Raw genomic sequence first — 25,268 nt, 5'->3', positions numbered from 1 at the left:
GTTCAAATCTCCATCCTCTGACTTTATCTTATAACTGTCATGCCCTAAAGTGTTTTAATTTTTAAGCAAGTTAAAATAAATAAGTTTTACTTTTAACTCAAGAGATTAAAAACAAAATAGGAGAGAGAATAGAGATAAAAATAAGTTAGATATCAATAAAAGATAAAAATAAAACAAATCCACAAATGACTACATTTAAAAGACAATTAAATACAAAAGCCTCTGACAAATTATATTTAATACTTATATGATAAAATAGAGAAAGATGATATGAAGAGTATAAAAATTAATATAAGCATACAAGAATACAGTAAGACACAGCCTCTAATCTTAATGAAACTGATGATATTCTGAATCATAAAAAAATTTCAAGAAAAACATAAAGGATCAATAACCACAGATGAAATTGATGTATCTAAGAATTATATACAAAAAAATCCAGTTCTAAAAAGTATACTCTGAAAACATTCTGCAAACATGTAATTCCTCTATTAATTTCTCTATCTGTTCTAGAACAGGAAGAAAGAAAGAAAGAAAGAAAGAAAGAAAGAAAGAAAGAAAGAAAGAAAGAGAAAGAAAGAAAAGGAGAAAGACACAAAAGTTACTCAAATTCATTGTATGAAGGAAGTATCTGCCCTGATCCCAAAACTGACAGTTACAGAAAAAAAGTTATATTCTAATCTCACTTTTGAAAAGTAAAAGTTCTAAGAAAATATTAAGAACCATATTTAACAATATAATAAAAGAACTATCAGTACTATTCCAAAATTTTCACAAGCATACAAGAATGCTTAGTATTGGGAAATCTATTAATGCCATCCAGAAAAAAAGGAAGGTGAGAAATCACACGACAATCTAAAAAGGGGCTAAAAAGGCATCCAATTAAAATTTAATTTCCATTATTGACAGCCAACTCTTAAAGGAAAAAAAGGTTCAATCTTAAACCAACATCCTATGTTATGCTTAATAGTAAAGCCCTAAAGGCAGTATTATTAAAATTATCACTAAGAAAAATATACTTGCTATCAAAAATATCATTGAACACTGTTCTGAGAATTTGTGTTAATACAGTAAGGGAAAAAAAGAAAAATAAAACCTTCATCTTAAAAATCACTGTCAAACTATTCCAGATGGAAGTCTGCTATACCTCCCAGGCATGCTGGTTCAGTAAAAAGAAAGCTACTGCTCAAAGCTCTTTATTCTCCCATCTCACTCTTTTTACCAAAAAAGAAAAAAATTTAAAAGCCTTGCTGTGGGCCAAGGACCAAATAGCACTCCAAAGATAATCAAACAACCTAACTAGTTTGGGATCTATTAGTGGAGGAATAAAGATTATACAGAAAGCAAATACTCTCATGTTTTTCTGTTTGAAGACTTTACTTCTTAAACCTATCTCCCAGGTAAGGAACACAGTCTGTGGAGCACCATGCCTTTTACAGAAGAAGAGATTCCCCTGTTTCTGCAAAGACAATGAGTTAACAACCAATCCCAAATTTTTTGAGCATTTACCAGATGTCAGGCATTACAATTCCAGATTACTGCTGGAAACAGAGTAATAATTAAAAAAAACATATAGTTTACATTCTAATCTATAAGACAATCAAAGAACCAAGGCAATTACAGTAAGCACGGTATGTGCTATTTTAGGGAAAATACATCATACTATGCCATAATACAAAACCGGCACAAAACCCACGCTAGAGAATTTACAGAAAAATCTGTAAAAGAAATGACAAAGACAAGTTAACCACAGAAAGAGAATCTTAAGTGTGTTCTAAGCAGGGAGATCAGCTCATACAAACAGGTAGGAGAGAGGATCATTCATTAAAAAAAATATTAAAAGTCATGAGGTGCATGGGTGGCTCAGCCAATTGAGTGTCTGACTTCGGCTCAGGTCAGGATTTCATGGTTCTTGAGTTCAAGCCCTGCATCAGGCTCACTGCTGTCAGTGCAGAGCCCACATTAGATCCTCTGTCCCCCTCTCTCTCTGCCCCTCGCCCTCTTACTCACGTGTGTGCTCTCTACCCCCCCCCCAAAAATAAATAGAACATTAAAAAGTTTTTTAAAAATGAGGTCAAGGAGACTATATTATAATGCATAATGAAAGGGAGAAGCATAGCAAAATGAATTATGGTAATAAGTAGAATCATAGACCTTATGATACCTTTTAGGGGATGCTAAGTATTTAAGTGTATCAACTTCATTTTGAAAGCAGTTAAATATAATGGATATTGGTTATTTATCTACCTAACATCCAATCCTCACTCCACTCCTTCCTAACATTATTCAGATATTCATTAGAGTACCCATGTCTTCCTCAAGATACCCATATACCTTTGGAGGCTGAGTTCCAGAGGTGAGCCAAACCAACCAGTCTAATTCCACTCACTTGCTGCCATTTTAAGTCAGGTAATCCAAAGTTAAAACCAGTTAGATATACTCCATGTGTGACTGGTCAACTTCTTTAGGATCTCAATTACATTTGTAAAAATCCCTTCACAGCATCACTTTGATTAGCATTGGTTGAATAATTAGGAGAAGGTGTATGTATACCAGGGGACAACACCTTGGGGAACCATGTTAGAATCCTGGCTCTAAGTCTGCCCTTTAACCTCTGAAGATTCACATTCCTCCCAAATACAAAAAACATTCACTTGATCCCTACATCTCCAAAGTCTCAACCAATTACATTATCAAGTCCAAAATCCCCTTAAATTATCATCAGCTAAAAAATCCCAAATCTCATCATCTAAATTTGCTGCATATGAGAATCCCAACTGGAATCCATTAGATATAGCTCTTGGGCACAATTACAGTCCATCTGTGGACCTATGAAACTAAAGACACAAATTATCTGTCCCCAATACTCTCAGCATTCAATGGTGGGACAAGCATAGGATAACAGTTACAGAAATTCCTGTTCAAAATTGGGAAAAGAGGAAGTTAAAAAGGAGTCACTGGTCCTTAACAGTTTTGAAATCAAACGTTGGGATTTTCTTAATTAGGTTTCAAGGTCTGGGAATAATCCTCTGTAGCTCTCAGCTCCACCCTCTTAACCATCCTTCCTTTTTCATCCAAGATAGCACTTGCCTGGAGTAGGTAGTTTTATCAGACTGCTTCTGGCTGGCAGCCTCCTTTCATTTTGTACTATCTCTTTCAGGCCAAGCTGGCAATATTCTGCTATACAATTTTCTCAAACTGTGCATCTTAAAGCATTCTAGAGGTTCTCTGGTTTTATTAAAAAGATTTGCAATCTCTTAAAAGAGCTCTTGGTGTGACTAAATACTTGGACCTTTAGTCATTAGATTTTCAGTAAAATGTTGTTCAGCCACACCTGCATGTTTTTTTCTCTATGCCATACTGAGAAATATTTTTTTTTACCAACTGGATCAGGGGAAGAATTTCCTAAATCATCAAATCCTGGTTCCTTTAATAATTCTTTTTTCAATTTATTTTTCTCCTCTTGCATTTTACTATAAAGCAGCAAAAAAAAAATCAGGTGACACCGTCAACCCTTTCCTTGGAAATCTCATTAGGTAAATATCCAAGTTAATCACTTACACATTACACAGGAGACACTTCTGTTAAGCTTCCCACCACCGCTAAATAACAAGGAACCACTTCATCCAGTTTCCAAAAAGATGTTCCTCTCTCCCTTCTATGTCCTCATTGGCAGTAGTCTCCAAGTCTAGAGCCCTACAGCCTACTCAATGCAATTTAGACTTCTATCACATTCCTCAATTTTTTTCAACCTCTATTCACTGCCCAGGTCCAAAGCAATTTCCACATTTTTAGGTATGTTCTACAGCAGCACCTCACTTCTAGGTACCAAAATCTGTATTAGTTTTTTTTGTTGTTGTTGTTTTGTTTTTTATTGCTGTGTAACAAATTACCACAAAATTAATACCTAAGAAAACACTCATTTATTCTCTGTTTCTATAGGTCAGATGTCCAGGCACTGCATGACTCATAGCCTCTATTCAGACTCAGAAGGCTGAAATCCAAACATCAGCCAGGAGACATTCCTGTGTCCCCTTGTGGAGGTTCTGGGAAGAATCCACTCTGAAGCTCTAGCAGGTTGCTAGTAGAAATCAGTCTCATGTGGTTGTAAGACTCAATATCCCTTGCACTGAATCCCTGTCATGCCCTGAACCCTGTGCCAGGAAGAATCTAGTCCTTTTTAAAGGCTCAGTTAACTAAATCAGGTTTGCTGAGAATAACTGCCCTATCATAAGGTCAATTAATTGGGACCTCAATGACATCTACAAAAAAACCTTCACCTAGAGTTAAGTAGTGTTGTATAAATAACTAGGAGTTGGTGTGTGGACATGAGGGACCAGTATCTTGGGACCCATTTTAAAATTCTGTCTACCCCACATATATGTTTAGGACAGGAACTGTTGGGTTATGGAATTTGTGAATACTGCAAAACATTTTTCTGAAGTGACTAAAACTTAACACTCCCAGCAGAATATGCAAAGTTCCGATAGTGTCTCATCCAAGCCAACGTTTTAGCCCTTCTGATGGATGTGTAGTGATAATCTGGTTGGTTTTAGTCTGCATTGTCCTGATGACTGACTTCTGTCTTAAAAGAAGTCAGTATATCTTTAAGTTGAAGACTGAATTAGTTATTCTATCCTAGGTTTTTAACATAAACTTCTAAAATGACATTTATCCACATTATGTCATACTTATTATATGTCTGGGCTCTGATGTAAGCTATTCAAGCATTTTATTCATCTTTCTTATCCCAATACCTAGCACACAGAATGCACCCAATGTTTGCTGAACTGAACATCATTCACCTTCTAAAGTGTCTTTTTTTTCATTTCCAAATTTAAAGCACTGTTCCCACTCTATATTCCTCCTAGGCCAATCAATAATGGCACAGGAGCCAACCCTTTTTAGCACTCTAAGACATAATTTGTCTGAGCCAGTACTGCATGAATACAGTTAGAGGAATAATATATGCCCCGACTGTACCAATCATTAATCTACCTAGCTTTCTTGCCCTCAACATAAAAAGTAAAACTGTTTTCATTCATTATTTTGTCTTTATTATTTTTCACAAGCCTTAGGTCATTTTGCTTATTAAGAGAGATAAATTATTCTTATATTCACCTTTGATTATGTGTCCCCCTCCTTCCATACAATCTTTTTATACCTGAATACATAAGGCCCTTATGTAACTAGACCAGTCTCTTTGGATGTCTCTCCGAACTTCCTTGTCAGAATTTCTTAGTTATGGATAATTTTCTTCTAGGAAGCTATCCAACACTTCCTGACCATTTTTCCTTTTACAGTCTCAAGGTCATCAAATCACAATCATCTTCCCTCTAAATAAACACTGACAGTTTCCTTTTTTCTTTTTAAATTTTGTCTCAGGACATGGTTCTCTAATAATCCCTGAGATGACTCATCACTTCCACAGAACTCCAAGCAATTCTCTTTCCTGGATTAGAATTAGGTCCAGAATAGCAGACCCTCTGTCAGGCTTCCTAACAGCCTGCATTCCATTCCATTACTGTGTTCTAGTCCTCAATTTCATCACACAAAATCACTCTTATTTCTAATGCTTGTACACTTTTCGTTAAGCTACTTAAAAGAGAAATATTTTGCCAATAGACACAATTACTACAAAAACTATAATTCTAGATTTCTAATTTGTTGCAATATTATGATTATTTTTTTTTCTTATTCAGTATGTGCAGTGAATTAATTCAAAATCTTTGGAAGACCTGTACAGATATTTTAAGGGCTGGTAGCTAGCCAAATATTCTTTTATAGCTATGCCCTGTTCATGTTTATACTGAGCAAATTATAAGCCTCATGAATATGCAAAGCACAAATTTAAGTAATATTTTAATTAAGAGTATAATGGGATAAATCAGTTTTTGTTTCTACAATAATTTATTTTTTGCTACTAAGAAAATCTAATGCTACAGCAGCAGTCACTTCCTGAAGTACCTTACAGGCGTCAACTCCTCCACTGAGGTCCTAGTATCTGAATAAATTACTCCATCTCTGAAATATTTTCTTTTCTTAAGGACTTTGGACACTGATGCACCATTGATAACTGTTAGGATGAAATTTTTTATTACTAATGTATTCCATAGAATATTGCATTTTGCTAACCATTAGAATGCATGCATGCTTTTTTTAGTCTCTAAACCAGTACTTGTATCTAATAACAAATGAATAGATATAAATGTGTCAGAATAAAAGAAATATATCTTAAAAGAAATACATTAATTTCAGTATTAAAGACTCAGCTTTTCAGGTGTCTAACATATTTATGGAGAAAAATTCTACTCTTTGAAATTTCACTTGGGGAAATTTTTCTTGACCCCAGAGACTAAATAACATTTATGTGAAAGTGTTTTATGAAAAACACAGAATTTATTAGAGATAATTAGTAGAGATATAATAATTAGACAATAGAAGGTTTTAAAGAGGAAATCCCAGATCTATAATTTAGTCTTCAGTCTTAAAATGTTTCATATATTTTTAACTGCTCTAACATGGTTGAGAATACTGGTCATGTTCAAGGCGATAAAAAACTAGCAGAACAGATAGTTGTAGTTGCTTATAAATCCATGAACTCCTCCCAATTAAACTTCCTTAAAATAAATAAATAAGCAAACAGAGAAACTAAATGGAACATACTCTAATTAAAACAAAAAAACCTACCAGACAGAATTTTACTTATCAAATTCTCATTTTCCACCAAAGCCAAAGAATTTCTCTGTTACATGTATAAAGCCATGTAAAGCCAATATCATCGGCTCTAATGATTTTCCAATGTCAATTAGTTGTTTCTATAAAGACTGTCTAATAAGTCAAATCTCTGGTACAGCTGATGCAGATACTTCAAGTTACAAAATTATTACTTTAAGTAAATACAATACCTTTAAAAAAAAACAACTATATAGGTGATTTCTAAGGCACTGTTCCAAATGCTTTGTACATATTACTTATTTTATATGTATTAACTTTATAATATGCACCTTGGGGCTTTTGTGAGACAATAATTATCCATTTTACAGATCACAAAACTCATACAGTTAATAGGTGACTGAGCTATGCACTAAGATTCTACATAGGCAGTTTGGCCCAAAGTCTAAACTCTTAACCAATATGGTACAATGCTTTTCAATGATAGAGAAAATCGTATCTGAAGCTAAGTAACCACGTACGGTAAGAACTAAACTTGACAATCAGCATACGTAGGTTGCTAACCAAGGAGGAGATTTATAAGTTTATGTTATCCCCCAACTCAAAATCATTTACGGGAATTGAGATACATATTTATTTACTATGAACAAATGTCATTTTAACAGGCCTATCTGGGAAGCTAAGCTCGTCTTAACTTTGACCAAGATCCTAATGGCAAAGCCCAAGTCTGTCTTGTTTACCAAAGTACACTCAGCAGCTAGCATTAAGCTGGCACATAACAGGCATTCTATAATTACCTATAGAATAAATTGGGATAAGAGGAAGTTGTTTTAACATATGAGAGAAAAGAAATGATAAAGAATTACATGGATCAAAGAGGAAAAATTTCTGCAAATCATTAAACCAACACACAAAGCAATAAAGTAACCTGCCCAATTTCATATAGTTAAAACTAAGACTTGAGACTCTCAATTTCTTTTTCTTTTGGTATTTCTTTTGGTATTTTCCTCAATACCAAAAAAGTGAAATTCTATCCAAATACCCACATTACATAGTTGTACAAGATGTGAGTGTACTTAACACTACTGAACTGTACACTCAAAAATGGTTGCGATAATCAATTTTACGTGTATTTTAGCACAATTTTTAAGTCAAAACTGGAAAAATCCATATTATGAAAAAATATAATTTAAATCACTACATATAGTTTCCATTACATTCACAAATTTCTACTACATTAAGAAAATTTACTTACAAAAATAAAACAATATTATGATAAAAAGTTTACATATTTGACAAATGTAATGAAATGAAATGAAAAGTTATTTAAATAAAAATTTTCATAGTTTTCTACCTTTCCTAGTCTCAAAAGTAAAAACGTAAATGGCATAAAAATGAAATGGAGTAATTTACTATTAAGTTGGCCGAATCCACTGTGAAATAAGGAGAAAACCAACTAGGCGACTTGTTATTGTACTTTGATGTCAAGAATAAAAATAAGCACTCTGGTAGTCATTAAAAATATTCACAAGATTTCCTGCTTTTTAAAATTGTTGGTGATGAGAGTGAAATGAGAGATGGCCATGATACTTATTCCCACAGCCCATGAAACAAGAGTGCAAGAGATGTGTCATTTCCAGGCAGAAACTTTAAGAGCCAACACATGCGTCACCACAGTCTCTTTCTCCCTCCTATAGTGACTGGCAATGTTGTAAAGACCGGCTGTTCCTTAGCCAGGTTCTGGAATAGTGGTAATGAAAAGGAACAGAGTTCCAGCAAACCCACAGAGGATGTATATATAAGCAAAAATAAATTGTTGCTGTATTATGTCATTAAGACTTGAGTCATTAAGATTATAGCATAACCCAGACAGACTATCCTGATGGACACATATAAAAACTGAATGTAAAGTTATTAAAAAAAAAAAAAAAAGGATAGATTCCTACAAATGTGGGAGATGGAAGGACTAGCAGGGCATGGCAAGATTTTGTCCCTTCCCCTACCTAGAGATAGGTGCTCTAACAGAAGGTTTCCATCCAGGTACAGATTACAGTCCTGAAAGAGAGCTCAGGCTGACGGGCAGCTAAGTCTTGCCACCAAGGGTATGTTCCTAGAGCTGGAGGAAACCTCTACTGTGCCTTCCTCTCCCCATCTGTAGCTAAGTACGGAAGAAAGTGAGGCTCCTCCCAATTGCTACCTCTCTCCTTCCTGCCCCTTGAAGAAATCTGAACTTCAGCCTTGAGAGAATATAAGTAGCTTCATCCATGAGACATCAAGCCCATTCCTTAACATTTTAGGTCCAATGGGCGCCATACAAGTCTAGCTATCCTAGAGGATCTCATGCTAAGGGGATATTCAAGGAACAAGTATTGCCCTAATGAAGTCCGAGGGGAAGTTGAACTTTGAACAGGACCAACTAATTTCTGCTGGTCAGGTGGGTAAAGACTATTACAAAACTCAAAACCGGGAACTCTATCAGTTTATTTCATTTGTAACTTTTAGGACCATCGCATACAACTGTGCAGAATATGCCCTGCATAATAGCACCTGACCCAGGAAGGTAGTGGTGGACTCTGTGAGGCTGCATTCACCAAGAAGACAGGTTCCTTTTTTGTACTTCACACAAAGGTGCCTTCTGTTTGTCAAGATTGTGCCTACAAGCACCTTATAGACGAACTCGCCATTCTTTACCCACTTTTACCAGAATTTCTTGGAGACATCCCTGGAAGCACTATTGAAGAGACTTACTTACATCATAGGACTGTGACTATTCTGCAGCCCGTTGAACTTCAGACCTTTCTGCATGAAGATATACCATAATAACCTACAGTATATGTTTGTGATTTTGGACCACATACTGCTACATTCCTGTGTCCCGGTGAGAAATATGGACAGGCCACTGGCACTGAGGTATCACAGGCATTCTTCTGTTGGAATTCTACATCCTGGTAGCATCAGCATCCTTCCAGTGGGTAGCAGATCACAACACTACATGGACCAAATGAAATCACTGTGATGTGCTAGAGTCCAGTTTCCTAACTTTGACACTGTTGATATTTTGGACCAGATAAACTCTTTGTTATGAGGGACTGACTGCTTTGTCACTGTAAGATATTTGGCAGCATCCCTGGCCTTTATCTACTAGAAGCGAATAGCACTGCTCACCCCTCCCTCCTCTAACTGTGACAAAACAGGTCTATAGACATTGTCGAATGCCCTGGGGGAGGGGGGGTAAAATCACACCAGGAAGACAGCAACTCTGCTAGACCTATACTTCCATTTCCAGCAGGTGCTATGAGACTGACAAGATGTGCACTAGCACTAAGATGTCTATCACTATCTCCACCTGCTTGATGGCATCTGAAGTTGATGTAGGACTCCCCCTGTGATCCAGGTGGCAAGGAGACTAAGGAATTCTGCCTGGCAAGTTGAGGCTGGCCCTATTCCTAGCAGGTAGAAAAGAACTGAACGTTAACTGTTTGCTTTTCCTGCCCTATGTCACCCTCCCTCCTTCCATTAACTCCTCCTTCACTTCTGTCCCTCTCCTGGAAGAAGCAGAACCATGACTCCAAGTTACTAAGATGATCTATCTTCCTAAGCAAGATGTAGCCCAACAGCAAATTTTGCTACTGATCCCGGCCAACTCTAGTCTCTGAACACCACATGGTGTAAACAGGTCTTGGTGTTGGCTAAAGAAGTCTGAACTGCTATATTCTCACCAGCCTTTTTAGCTTGCCTGCGTTGGAGGGCCACCGTGGGCAAAAACCCAGACTTACAAATTGACCTATTTATATAACCTGAACAGATCAACATTTATCAAAGCAGGAATGGTCTGATCCTTGGATACGCATTGGGCAGTCTGACGCCTGGCTTTCACAGAAAACAGGGCCTAAAGACACTAACCTCGCTGCATTTAGATACTACATAGACCCAGATTTCTTAACTTTGGCACATATACATATATATTCACATCTGCTCCTGCTTATGAGTGCGCGCACACACACACACATTTTTATATATACATCGAAAAATGTATCTCATAAGCAATGGGGGGGCTATATTTTTTACTCTTACTTCATGCCGAAGTAAGTTCTAGATGAATTAAAGATTTAGCACAAAAATGCAACTTTAAGAGCATTATAAGAAAATATGGGAGGGGCTCCTGGGTGGCTCAGTCGGTTAAGCGTCCAACTCTTGATTTTGGCTCATGTCATGATCTCACAGTTCATGGAATTGAGCCCCAAGTTGGCTCTGCACTGACAGCATGGAGCCTGCTTGGGATTCTGTCTCTCCCTTTCCCCCACTCACACGTGTTCTCTCTATTCCTCTCAAACTAAATAAATTTTACAAATTAAAAAAAAAATAAAATATGGGAGAATGTTTAATCAAATTAGGGTGGAAAAGGTCTAATATACAGTAGAATATTACTGGGCCATAAAAAGGAATGAAATCTTGCCACTTGCAACGACATGGATGGATCTAGAAGGTATAATGCTAAGTGAAATAAGTCAGAGAAAGACAAATACCATATGATTTCACTTACATGTGAAATTTAAGAAACAAAACAAATGAACAAAAGACCAAAAAACCAGACTTTTAACTATAGAGAACTGATGGTTAGCAGAGGGGAGGTGGGTGAGGGAATGGGTAAAGTAAGTGAAAGAGGATTAAGAGTACACTTAGGATGAGTGCTGAATAATGTATGTAAGTGTTGAATCACCATATTGTACCCTGAAAACTAACATAACACTGTGTGTTCATTATACTGGAATTAAGAAAGTAAAAAACAAGGTCTTACTAATCATAGCACAAAGCTCACAAGTCATATACGAGATTTCTGTGACCAAACTGTTATATTTCTACGAATTTACCTTACAGATAGACTTGAATAAATGCATGAAGACATATATGTAACATAACATCACAACACAGCAGAGGAAACGAACAGCAGACCAAAAAGGATATAAATGTCCATTGATGAAGACTGACTAAATTAGGGAACTTCCATACAATGGGATATCATGCTGTTGTGAAAATAACAAAGGAAGGCTGGCCTGTGTCCAATAGTTAACAATCAGATATATTATTGAGTGAACACAAATTATAGAAGGAATATATAATGCCTTCCCTTTTATGCAAAAAAAAAAAAAAAAAAAAAAAAAAAGGAGCTATATACAGAGATTTTTGCCTACATGCACAGACTAAGTATTTCTAGAAGGACACAAAACAAATTTATGTGGTGTCTCTGGAGAGGGAAATGGGTCTGGAAAGGAAGGAAACTTGCTTTTTATTGTATATCCTTTGAAGTTTTTGAATTATTTTTTAGATTGTGCATAAAGTCTATCACAAAAAAATAAAATCAAAGAATAAAATTCAAAGAAAACATTTCAAAATAGAATAACAAATATCTTATATATAGGATAACAAAGAATTCTTACCTTTCTCTGCAAAATTTAAGTGAATGTAATATAGCAGGTCTCTTTTGACGTAAATTCCATAAATGTAAGGTGTCATCAGCCAAGGCACTCACGAGAGCTCCCTTAAAAATAAAATGTAATACATTTTACACAGAATATATTTTGCAAACACTAAAGCTACTAAAGAGCTGCCAAAAAAATCTTCCCAGACTTCAAAACTTTCTGCCAATAGGTTTAGTTTAGAGAAATATTTGCCTCACCCAAATTCTAAACAGCAGGTGTAAAACGGTGTGTTACATGTATATGTATGTGTAAGAAATGTTTTAACTTCAATAAAGTATAATTTAGTATCTTATACACTACAAGCATACTAGAATCTAGTTGGATATTAAGGTTGATAACTAGCTATATAAAATTAGAGGTCAGACTATTTGGGTGGCTTGACCACTACCGTACATCTTCCTTGGGTAAAAGAAAAATACAGTATGAAGGAACCTTCGCATTTTATTTGGCTTAAGACAAATTCTTCTGAATGTACTATGCCTAGATCCTAATTCTACTACTAGAATGATACAGAAAATAAAGATAGCATTTAGCACACTCTAACTTCAATATTTAAAGGGTTGAACAATCAACCAATTTAGAAAGTTAAAATATCTGATAGTATTAAATCCTGTTAAGCATGGAGAAGAAAATCTCTGGTTCTAGGTGAGAATCACACAGGAAGTTCTGTCTCACCCATGACCTGACAAACCAGAATTTTCAGAGCAAGGACCTCTGTGTATTTATAAAAATCTTCAGAGGTGATTCTGATGTGTGAACAGGATTAAGAATCTCTGGACTGAGGCTGATTTATTAAGACATGCGCATGTTTTCCTGAAAAGAGTCAGATACTTTTCATCTCTACTGACAGAATAAATTTTAAAAAATGTAATATGAAGAATTTATGTTAATTTCAAATTTTTTTTTTTTTTTTTAACGTTTATTTATTTTTTGAGACAGAGACAGAGCATGAACGGGGGAGGGGCAGAGAGAGAGGGAGACACAGAATCGGAAACAGGCTCCAGGCTCTGAGCCATCAGCCCAGAGCCTGACGCGGGGCTCGAACTCACGGACCGCGAGATCGTGACCTGGCTGAAGTCGGACGCTTAACCGACTGCGCCACCCAGGCGCCCCAAATTTATGTTAATTTCAAAAAGGATTTGTAGTTCTAATCATTTAGGTTATTATGAGAAATTTTAAAATCCCCTTTTTTAACCTAAGAGTTTCTCATTTATCAGAGAGGATTAAAATAGCTCTAAAGGCAAAATTTACATTAAATTATCTCTCCAAGGCCTTTCCCCTTTCGCAATGCTATGGAGGCTACTCTATTGTGTAATTCCTACTGCTACATGACTACCAGTAAGCAGAAATAAAGTCCACATACTCTCCCTTTCACTAGAAAGCATCGTCTTATCTAATACCACTTTGAAGCAGGGATGCCTAGTGGCTCAGCTGGGTGAGTACCCGACTCTTGATTTCAGCTCGGATCATGATCCCAGGGTAGTAGGATCAAGCCCTGTGTCAGATACCACACTGGGCATGGGAACTGCTCAGGATTCTCTCTCTCTTTCCCTCTGTTCCTCTCTCCCACTCACGCTTTCTCCCTCTCTCCCTAAAAAAAAAAAAAAAAAAAAAAAAAGATAAACAAAAATATATAAAAAATACATCATTTTGAAGCAGTGAAACTCAAAGGATTCAGAGTATCAAAGATCTGTACTCTTCATTCTTATTTCCACCATAGTTTCACAGCATGTCAATTCCCTCTCATGATGTACACACCGTTTTGAAATCTCAAGAAGAGATGTAGAGCCAGAATGGCAGTAACAGCTTGACTACCTCCTCTGATGGCTCCTTTACCTATATATATGGTTTACTAAAAACAAAAGCAAATGCCTACTCTCAATGATCAGATTTCCATATCTAACCTCATTTAAATATTCATATTTTGAAAAGCATTTTTAAAACAGTAACATCACCTTCAAGTACTCAAAAAGTAACATTCGAGCATGTAAAATAAAAAGTCACATCCAAGAACTCTATGATGACTCCTATTAAAGAAGAACCCTGTAATACAAATGACAACATAAACTACTTAAGATTGCTAAAATTTAGGTGTATAGGTAATCTGCAATATGTTATTTACATTGGTTCATGTACAGCTTCTTTTTTTAATGTTTATTTATTTTGAGAGAGAGAGAAAGCAAGTGAGCAGGGGAGGGGCAGAGAGAGAGGGAGAGAGAGAATCTCAAGCAGGCTTCGTGCTGTCTGCACAGAGCCCGACACAGGTCTCAAACTCACAGTGAGATCATGACCTGAGCCGAAATTAAGACACGAAACTGAGCCACCCAGGTGCCCTGGTTCATGTACAGCCTTAAGAAATAATCTTAACACAAGTATAAAGATGGAGAACAGGTTAATAGTTGCCAGGGATTAGGGACTGCGAGCAGGAAGGGGCACAATTATAAAAGGGTAGCCTTAGGGAATTTCTTTATGATGATGAAACTGATCTGTATCTTGTTCAAGGTGGTCATTACACAAATCTATATGTGTCATAAAACTGCACAGAACCACACACACACACACACACACACGAGTGCATGTAGAAACCTGGTGGTGAAATCTAAATAAGGTCTATAGTCTAGCTAATAGTAGTATATGGACGTTATTTTGCTGGTTTGAGATCTTACTACTGTTATGCATAATGTTACTATTGGGGGAAGCTGGGTGGAGTACACACAGGACCTCTTTATTTTGAAACTAACTGCTAATAGAATTATTTCATAACAAAAGTGTTTTAAAAACAGGAAACTAATCTTGAGTCCTCCTAACAGGGTTCCACAACTTTCTATATTATGATTTCTTTTGTACTTTAACATTTTACAATACCTATTACACAATTCTATACAGAACACTGAAGTTTTTAAATTACACTTCTGGCTCTGAAAAGCCTAAACAATTGCATATTAATATTCTGATATAAATAAAAACATTTTACATAAGGTTAGAGGTATCAAGTATTGTTTTTTTTCCACTCATATATATTTAAGAATTTATTCCACGGAACCTAAGGACATGAGGGCAAAAAGAACGTCCGCAGACTATCACCACATCTGAAGATAGAAGAGACTTTTCTGGAGTAATTTCTTATGACCAGCTTTTCCTGCCCATCACTGCATACAATAAACATCATTCTCAGTGTTGCTCATATTTTTAATTTTTTAACTTTTTATTATTATTTTTTAAATTCCAGTTAGTTAACATACAGTGTTATATTAGTTTTAGGTGTACAACATAGTGAGTCAACACTCCCATACCTCACCTGGTGCTCATCAGGACAAGTGCGCTCCTTAATGCCCATCACCTATCCCCCATCCCTACACACCCTTCTCCCCTCTGATAACCATCACTTTGTTCTCTATAATTAAGAGTCTGTTTCTTGATTTGTCTCTTTCTATTCCTTTTGCTCATTTGTTTCTTAAATTCCATATATGAGTGAAATCGTATGTTATTTCTCTTTCTCTGACTTATTTCACTTAGCATTACACTCTCCAGCTCCATGTCATGGCAAAAACTTTTTTTAAAACCTGCAAGCATGCTGTCTACACTGCTGATAAAATAGTATTTGTTTCCTGAGCTCCTTCCTAACTTTATACTCCATCAAAAAGAAAGGCATCATCAATTACTTGAACCAGTAAGTGACAAAACAAGAATTTTGGACAATAACCAGTTTCTAATGGATTTTCGTTTCCTGGTTATATTTCAAACAATTTATTAGAGAAGTACATTTTGTCGTTTATAATAAGCTCAATCTCTAAAAACAGTTTTTTAATACAGATTTTAGCGTTACATAACTTTCAATATCCATGAAATAAAACTTAAACGTAGCACCTTATTCCATTCTATTTGCAACACTGTCTTGAGAAACATCTTACATTATTTATGTAACTTCCCATGATGCCATAAAGTGAGCTGCTATTAGCTCTGATCTTTAAGAAATTCACTTTTGTACAAATATTTAAATATGAATGCATGCAAGAAATCTGAAAGACCAGATGTGCCCCTATTTCATATATAAGTAGGACAGATTAAAGCAATTCACTAACCTCATTAATCAGGAACTGAAGCTGGATTACTGCAGCTCCACTGTCATGTTGACAATAACATTCTACTCCTGGACGACCAAAGCTGTGATTAATTTCATTAAGGAGTCTATGGTATGCATGGGCTTTTTACAGCAATTGCTAAGTTATATAATAGACCAACATTCCAATGACCTGATATTCAATTCAGGTTTTTTACTGAGATTGAGATTCAGAGTTACATTTATTACACATCCATCAAATCAGCTAGCTTCTGCTCATAATCAGAAGTCTCAGAGATTATAGGTCTAGAAGAAATAAGTAGCTGTTCTTTCTAGAAAACAAAAGAACTATCAAAAACAACAATATTTATATTTAATACACTTTACTCTGGCTCAGGTATTTTTTTTCTTTCCCTTAAAATAAAAAGAGAAAAGATAGTTGATCTGCAGAACATCCAATTTTGCCCAAGACAGCAAACAAATCTGAAAAGCAGAGACATGTCATTTTAGAATAACGCTTTTGGAGCCAATCTTTTTAGTGGCATTGTTCACACCTATAGTGTTATTTTTCAATAGTGTAAGTTAATATAACCACGTAACTATGTTTGCAATTGTGGCATGTTATATTACCAATGAACATATCAATCTTTTACAACAGGCTTGAATACAAAATATGCAAACTTCTATTAATTTCCCCATGATAAAAATAAACACACATTTTCTGTGTCAGGCATTATACTAAACATGTCATATATATTAACTCATTTAATCCTCATAATCTATGAAGAATATATAGTTTCTGCCCTATGAACAAGAAGAAACTGAAGCACAGAGGAATCAAGTAACTTGTAAGTCACACGACTAGAAAGCAGCAGAGGAGCGATCTGAATAAGCAATCTGGCTCCAGAGTCTATACTCTTAATACTAAGGTATGCTAACAACAAAACAAAAAATCCGAACACTTACACAACTTACTATGTGCCAGACATTGTTACATGCTTTTTATTTTCATAAACTTGAAATAAGAAATTAGCCATTTTAACATACTGCTAATCTACTTTTCACTAGTTAATAAACATTAACTGAAAATAAAAATTTATATCTAAAACTAAGATATGATGGGATTTCATAAAATTATTAGTAAATATTAACTGAAAATAAAAATTTACACCTAAAACCAAGATATGATGGGATTTAATAAAACTGTAGCTCTCTTTATACAATGCCATATTCAGGTATATAGACTATTTCCTATATTCTATTAATACATGCCCCCTAGGGTTCTTAAGTAAAAATAATCACGCTAAAAGTTAAATTCTTATTTTCTATGCACCTTTTCCTTCTGAGTTCTAGAAGTTTTTCTAGGAGATATTTATTTTCCAGGGATTTTGTTCATTTTATTGCCAGCAATTAATTGCTCTAATATTTCATAAACTAATAGACTAATCATGCATGTTTAGCTTATACTACCCTACTCTTTAAACTTTTACCATCACCATCATCGTCATCAGTATTAATAGTACTACTTTCACTACAGCAATTGCCCAAAAGCATCTACAGGAAGCTAGATTTCAATGGCTCTCCTGGCACGGTACCAAATCACACCTGTTTGGCCGAAGAAAGAAATACCTACATCTCTGTTCATCCATTTCTTTTGTCAGGATGACAGCACAGACTCTGCCTTTTTTGCTAGCAGAGTGAGTCTAATTCTAATCCATCCAGCTAAATAAGTCTTGCTGGCACCAATCAGCATATTCTAAAATTCTCATTTTACATGGAGTAAAACTTCTCCTATTATCAGATGAGAAGTTAATGAAAAATGTGAGCTATTATGAAAAATCATACAAATTCTATTTACCTATCATATTTTTCAGAAATCATATACAATTTTGCATATCTTGTGATATTATCCAAACACTTCTATATATATATTTTTACGTGTTTAATGTTTCCTTGTTTTTGAGAGACAGGGCGTGAGCAGGAGAGGGGCAAAGAGAGAGGGAGACGCAGAATCCGAAGCAGGCTCCAGGCTCTGAGCTGTCAGCACAGAGCCCGACGCAGGGCTCAAACTCACAAACCGCAAGATCATGACCTGAGCTGAAGTCAGACACTCAACTGACTGAGCCACACAGGCACCCCTAAAGTATTCTTTAACTGAATACTAGAGTTCAGAATTGTTTTTCTTAAATAAAACATAGCTATAACTACCCCGGTATAGAATTTGTAGTTTAATATTTTAAATGGAACTTTAAAGATACTGGCAATGCACTCTAAGTGTAGCATTCACATAGAATCTATTTCTTTTCTGATCATTTACTGTATACACACAGCATCAGAGAAATTTTAGGTGACTGACCTTCATGAAGTCCAACCCTCTGGGGCGCCTGGGTGACTCAGTTGGTTAAACAGCGGACTCTTGACTTTGGCTCAGGTCATGATGTCACGGTCTGTGGGATTGAGCCCCATGCCAGGCTCTGCACTGACAGCATGGAGTCAGCTTCAGATACACTCTCTCTCTCTCTCTCTCTCTCTCTCTCTCTGCCCCTCCCCTGCTCATGTTCTCTCTCTCTCTCAAATAAATAAACTTAAAAAAAAAAACCCTCCATTTTGTATTCACATTTCATCAGTTTATATATTCTTAAAGTGAACTAATTACTTGATTATAACATCAAACATAACAGGCACAAACAGATGTGGGAATACACAGAACCGATTCTTGGTTAAGTAAAGTATAAGCAAACAGCTCTGCTAATTAGGGCCCAATGGTTTGAAAACTTCAGCATGCTGTGAGCATCAATCAATATTTTATTCATAGAGACTGGAAAGTATCTGTAAGTCCAGGAAGTCGGTTACATGGAGGTCAAGAAAGGTCTGTTCTTACTCTATGTATGGCCAGAAAAACTGCACTTTTTTTATGACATTAATATTAACATAGTCACACCTAAGATGATAAATATACTTTAATAAACAAGAAGCACTTACTATCTACTAAGTTTTAGGTTCTGTATCTTAAATACATAACTGGACTTAATCTTCACGGTAACTGAAAGGTAGTTATTATCCATATTTTACAAATGATAATTCTGAGGCTCAGGTAAGTGCTTTTTCTCAAGGTTGCTACTGGTTTCTTTCCTTTTTCCTTTGGATAAGGTAGTACTATGCTGCAGCCAGCCCTGACAGATCCTGATCCTATAAAAGTCCCATGTGTTGGGGAAAAAATCCTAAGTCATTACTTCGTTGTAACAAAAAGCTTAAATTAAAATTTTAAGGAATGGAAATTACTTACATATAATCAAAAAATATTAGTTTGAAAGACTGTAAGTTCCAAAGCAAGTAGTTCTCAATCCTGGCAGTGCGTCAGAATCACAGCTCTACTGCAAATTTACTAAACCCAAATTGCCTGAGAAGTAGCCTAATTAGGTAACCTTTTTTGTTTTGTTGTTGTTGATGTGCCACAGGAACATCTGAGGCACAGTGAGAATTAATTAAGACACCTACTTTCTTTTTTTTTTTTTTTTTTTTTTTTTTTTTTTTTTTCAACGTTTATTTATTTTTGGGACAGAGAGAGACAGAGCATGAACGGGGGAGGGGCAGAGAGAGAGAGGGAGACACAGAATCGGAAACAGGCTCCAGGCTCTGAGCCATGAGCCCAGAGCCTGACGCGGGGCTCGAACTCACGGACCGCGAGATCGTGACCTGGCTGAAGTCGGACGCTTAACCGACTGCGCCACCCAGGCGCCCCAAGACACTTACTTTCAAGTCGGTTCATATGCCGGCTCCACCAGTACTCGCTGTGACCTGAGAATTATTCCAACGCTCCACTTTCTTATCTATAAGATGCAGATACCCATCTAGCCTAACTTGCAGAACTATGATGAGAATTAAAACCACTGAGAGTGTACTCCCCAAAAGGTAGCCATTATCATTATTTAACTGGTATATTCACTACTTTAACAAGAATTAAAGATACCCAACAGCTGACATATCATAATGTAAGAAAAAAACAACTTTGACTATATTAGATTCCTAATATAGTTATACCTGTAATTATAATGGTGTCTGCTCCTTTCTGTATGCAGCAATCAATTATAAGACAAAGGCAAACTGTAAGGCTACATTGAGTATTTCTTGGTGTCAATATAGCTTACCTTATAATTCTGAACTCCAGTGTACTCTTTTTAAAATGGTCTTATCTTCCTATAATGGATACCTTTAGTCTCTTTTTTGTTGTTGTTTTGTTTTTTTGGTTTTTTTACTGTTCGCCTATCAAGAGCTAGGGTATCTACCTAATCCCACTGTCATCTTTGTCTCTGGAGTAAACCAATTCATTTATATGGCCCATGACACAGGCCACAAACTGCGTGCACAACTACTTATGGGTTTTGTCCAAACAAGCACCATCATAACTCCTGAATAAGAGCTGCAGAAGACAAGACTAAAACAGGTTGAAATCAAAGTCTTTGAATTTAGGTATGAACCTCTAAGTAAGCAACAGGGAGAAAAGAAATACTTAATGAAAAAACAAAACAAAACAAAACAAAACATGATGAAACTAGCAATTACTGAAGAATAATCAAAAAGAGGTAATTGGAAAGATAAACAGAAAAAGAGACCAAAACCAGTTAAACCTTCTATAACATTATATAATCAAATTCAAATTCAAAATAAACATTCATTCAATTGTCTAAATGGGTTTTTTTGTTTTGTATTTTGGAACAGGAGGAAGAAAGGAGGAATTAGGGAGCCTTTAAGTACATCATCACAGTAATTAACATTTATTAAACACTTAATATGTATCAAGTACTATATATGTATTAGCTTACAAGAGTACCTCTACTATAGGCTCTGTTGTTTACAAAAGAGGAAACTGAGATACAACAAGGTTACTTAAGGCCATCCAGCTACTTAATAAAGAAGCTGGGTTTGAACCCTGGCAAGCTAAATCCAGTACCCACACACACATATATGCATACAAATATTTATATATAAATCACCAAGGCTTAATTCACCAAAAAAGAGCCAATTTTCACATATTAAACGAGGACTTTATCTCCATTTTGACCTTAATCAGTACTTTCTGTTAAGTTCTTCTTTCCAGCTTATCTTCTAGCTCAAGCAAAGGACCCACTGGGCAAAGCATCCCATGATGGAACCAAAACTACCCCTCAAGCAATAGGGACTGCCCCAACACCAGCAAGAGCTCACAGAATTGACCCTGAGACAATGATCAACCTGACCTTTACTGCCCACCTGCGTGTACCCACTGAGGTTTGTCCCACATTTTCCTGAAGTATTTTAAGCACATTGAAGACAGTCTGAGACTCCAGCCTGCTGTATTCCCTGTGGTAGCCTCATGGAAATAAATTCCTTTCCTGTTTCACCACCGCTCGTCTCTCTGCTTTGATTTTGTCAGAAGAGAGTGGTCGGACCTGGTCTGTCTGGGACTCCCAACAGCCAGGTGCTTTTGTATCCATGGGCCTTGGTTAGAATGTAAATGTCACTTCCCGACTTGCTTTCACTCATTTTAAAACCAGGGAATGAAAACAGAAGAAACATCTATGATATTTTTTACCTGAGTACAAAATAAAGTCAGACTGGTCTAAAACTATAAAATTAGACCAAATGCAACTTTTAGTAGCAAGTAAACATTATAAAGGCAACTGGGCAAAAGCAACACACCAATCAAAAAATGTTTTCCAGGGACAACCTGGGTGGCTCAGTCCTTTAAGCACCTGACTCTTGATTTCCACTCAAGTCATGATCTCACTGTCCTGGGATTGAACCCTAGCGTGGGGCTCCGCACTGACAGCATGGAGATTGCTTGGGATTCTCTCTCTCCCTGTCTCTGTGCCTATCCCCAGAGCTCATGTACTTTCTCCCTCTCTCAAAATAATAAACACTAAAAAAATTTTTTTTCAGACTCATTCCTCATGTTAGTTCACAGTAACAAATACCTACTAATTTTAATAGTAGAACACTATAGCCAAGCAGAATTAGCAAAAAGCTGAGTTCTCTATTCTAATTATAGTCAAAATTTTGAGACTGCCTCCTTACAAATGTTTTCATGTGTAAAATGATCAGCCTACAAACATTTTAGAGACTGAAGCTACATGAGAGGAACTGTTCTTACCAAATTACGCAAGATATTAAAATGAGTAAACAACCCTATCCTTCAAAAGCCCATAGAATCACAGACTTGTATTAGTAGAATAAAGGACAAAAATCACATGATCATCTCAGTGGACACAGAAGAAGCCTTTAACTAAATCCATCCCCCTTTCATGATAAAACACTCAAGGAAAATGGAACTTCCTCAGCCTGACAAAGGGCATGTATGAAAAACCCACAGCTCACATCATACTTAATGCTGAAAGATTAAAATGTATACTTTCCTGTTAAGCTCAGGAAAAAGACAATGTCCACTAGTGCTCACCATTTCCATTCAACATATGCAGGATGTTCTGGCTGGGGAAAACAGGCAAGGAAAAGAAATACAAAGTGTCCAGACTGGAAAAGGAAGAAGTAAACTAAAACTATTCTACTCATAGAAGACATGATCTTGTATATGGAAAATTCTAAGGAATTCCCTAAAACAAACAAACAACAACAACAAAAAAACCAACTGAACAAATAAAGGTTGTGATTGCACAATACAAGACTACACAACACAAGATCAATATACAAAAATCAATTGTACTTCTATACATTGTCAATAAACAATCTGAGAAGTGAAATGAAGAAAATTCCATTTACAGTATCTCAAAGAATAAAATACTTAGGAACAAATTTATTCAACAAAATGCAAGACTTGTACGCTACAAAACATTGAAAGCTACAAAACATTGTTGTTTTTTTGTTTGTACGCTACAAAACATTGAAACTTTGTACGCTACAAAACTTTGTAGCTACAAAACATTGAAAGCAACAAAACATTGTTGAAACAAGAGCGAAGTGAAAAAACATCCCATATTCATGGAACAGAATAATATTCATCAAACTGATCTATAAAATTAACATAGTCTGTCAGAATCCTAGCTATTTGCAGAAATTGACAAGTTGAGCCTTAAGTGAGATTAAAATTAATGTGGAAAGGGACCCAGAACAGCCAAAACAATCTTTAGAAAGAAGAACAAAGTTGGAATACTCACATTTCCCCAATTTCAAAACTTAATACAATATTACAGTAATCAAGACAGTGTGGTATTAGTATAATTAGCTACCGTATGGCTAGATCAATAGAATAAACAGACAACCGAGAAATAAACATTTATGATCAATTGACTTTGACAAGGATGTCAAGACAACTCAATAGAAAAAGAATACTCTTTTCAACAAATGGCCTTAGGACAACTGTATATTCACATGAAAAAAATGTATTTGGACCCCTATCTCACACTATATAAAAAATACTAGCTCAAAATGGAGACCTAAATGTAAGAGCTAACATTATAAAACACCTAAAAGAAAACATACATCTTTGTGACCTCAGATAAGGTTGTGGTTTCTTAGATACAATACCAAAAGCATAAGCCACAAAAGAAAAAATAGATAAACTGGACTTCATCAACATTAAAAACATTGTGTGTTTCAAAAGACACCGTCAAGACAATGAAAAAAAAAATCCACAGAATAGGAGAATTTATAAATCACGTATCTGATTAAGGATTTAATATCCAGAATATAAAGGGCTTTTACAATTGAATAACAAAAAAAAAAAAAATCAAATTTAAAAATGGAAAAAGGAGGGACTCCTGAGTGCCCCAATCAGCTGAACGTCCAACTCTTGGTTTCAGCTCAGGTCATGATCTCACAGTTCGTGGAGTCAGGCCCTGTGTCAGGCTCTGCACTGACAGTGCATATACTCTGCTTGGGATTCTCATCTTCCCTCTCTCTCTTTCTGCCACTCCCCTGCAATCTCTCTCTCTCTCTCTCTCTCTCTCTCTCTCTCTCTCAAAATAAACCAACATTTAAAAAATAAAAATGGAGAAAGGATATGAATAGATATTTCTGAAAAGAAGATACACAAAGAGCCAAAATATAAATAGATGCTCAACATCATTAGTCATTTGAGAAGTGTGAATCAAAGCCACAATAAAATGCCGCTCCACCTCCTCTAATATGATTATAAAAGACAACTACAAGAGTTTGTGAGGACGTGGAGAAATGAGAATCCTTGATTACTATTGGTAGGACCACTGTTAGATGGTGCAACCAACTTTGGAAAATAATTGGCAATTCCTCTATGTTCAACACAGAGTTACCATATGACTCTGCAATTCCACTCCTTCAGGAATATAAACAAGAGAGATGAAAATATACATACACACAAGACTTCTACACAAATGTTCACAGCATTATTCCTAAGAGTCAAAAAAGAGGAAAATCCAAATGTCCATCAACTGATTATTAAATAATAAGCAGTGTATTTATACTATGAGATATTCAGCCATAAAAAGAAAGGAACCACTAATACATGCCACAATATGGATAAACCTCAGAAACATTATGCTAAGTAAAAGAAGCCAATCATAAAAGACTACATATTACATGATTCTATTTATATGATATGTCCAGAATAAATCCATAGAAATAGAGAGTAGGTGAGTGGTTGTGAAGGACTGGGTGAAGAGGGTAAGCCAGGACAACTGATACTAGGTATGGGGTTTCTTACTGGCGTAAAGAAAATGTTCTGAAGTTAAGAAATGCCAATGATTGCATACTCAGTGGATATAATGAGAAGTCCTGAACGATATACTTTAAAAGGGTGAATTATATGGTATGTAAAAATAACTCCATAAAGCTGTTATACAAAAGAAACAATCAGCTTGTATGAATGATAAATGATAACACAAATAGGCAAAAACAAAAGACAGAATTTAAGGCAGGAAATGATTGCAATTATTAATGGAACAAGTTAAAACATTATATTCTCTTTTTTTTAATGTTTTATTTATTTTTGAGACAGAGAGAGACAGAGCGTGAGCAGGGGAGTGGCAGAGAGAGAAGAGAGCAAGACACGGAACACAGGCTCCAGGCTCCGAGCTGTCAGCACA

General features: G+C 35.8%; 1 protein-coding gene across 4 annotated transcripts in view; it reads right to left on the bottom strand.

Annotated features, from left to right (window-relative positions):
* The window catches only part of STXBP5 (syntaxin binding protein 5), a 174,048-nt gene that overhangs the window by 130,424 nt on the left and 18,356 nt on the right, over window positions 1-25,268 (bottom strand). For all 4 annotated transcript variants that reach the window (XM_030316544.3, XM_030316546.3, XM_030316547.3 and 1 more), the window contains exons 3-4: window positions 16,238-16,319; window positions 12,114-12,214 (exon numbers count right to left, since the gene is read on the bottom strand). In XM_030316544.3, the coding sequence (XP_030172404.1) occupies window positions 12,114-12,214; window positions 16,238-16,319 (183 nt within the window). The remainder of the gene's footprint in view (window positions 1-12,113; window positions 12,215-16,237; window positions 16,320-25,268) is intronic.

Source organism: Lynx canadensis, chromosome B2, assembly GCF_007474595.2.
Source record: "Lynx canadensis isolate LIC74 chromosome B2, mLynCan4.pri.v2, whole genome shotgun sequence".
In the NCBI taxonomy this organism is placed as follows: Eukaryota; Metazoa; Chordata; class Mammalia; order Carnivora; family Felidae; genus Lynx; species Lynx canadensis.
Note: the sequence above shows the minus strand (reverse complement) of the source record. Positions and strands in the feature narration are given on the sequence as shown.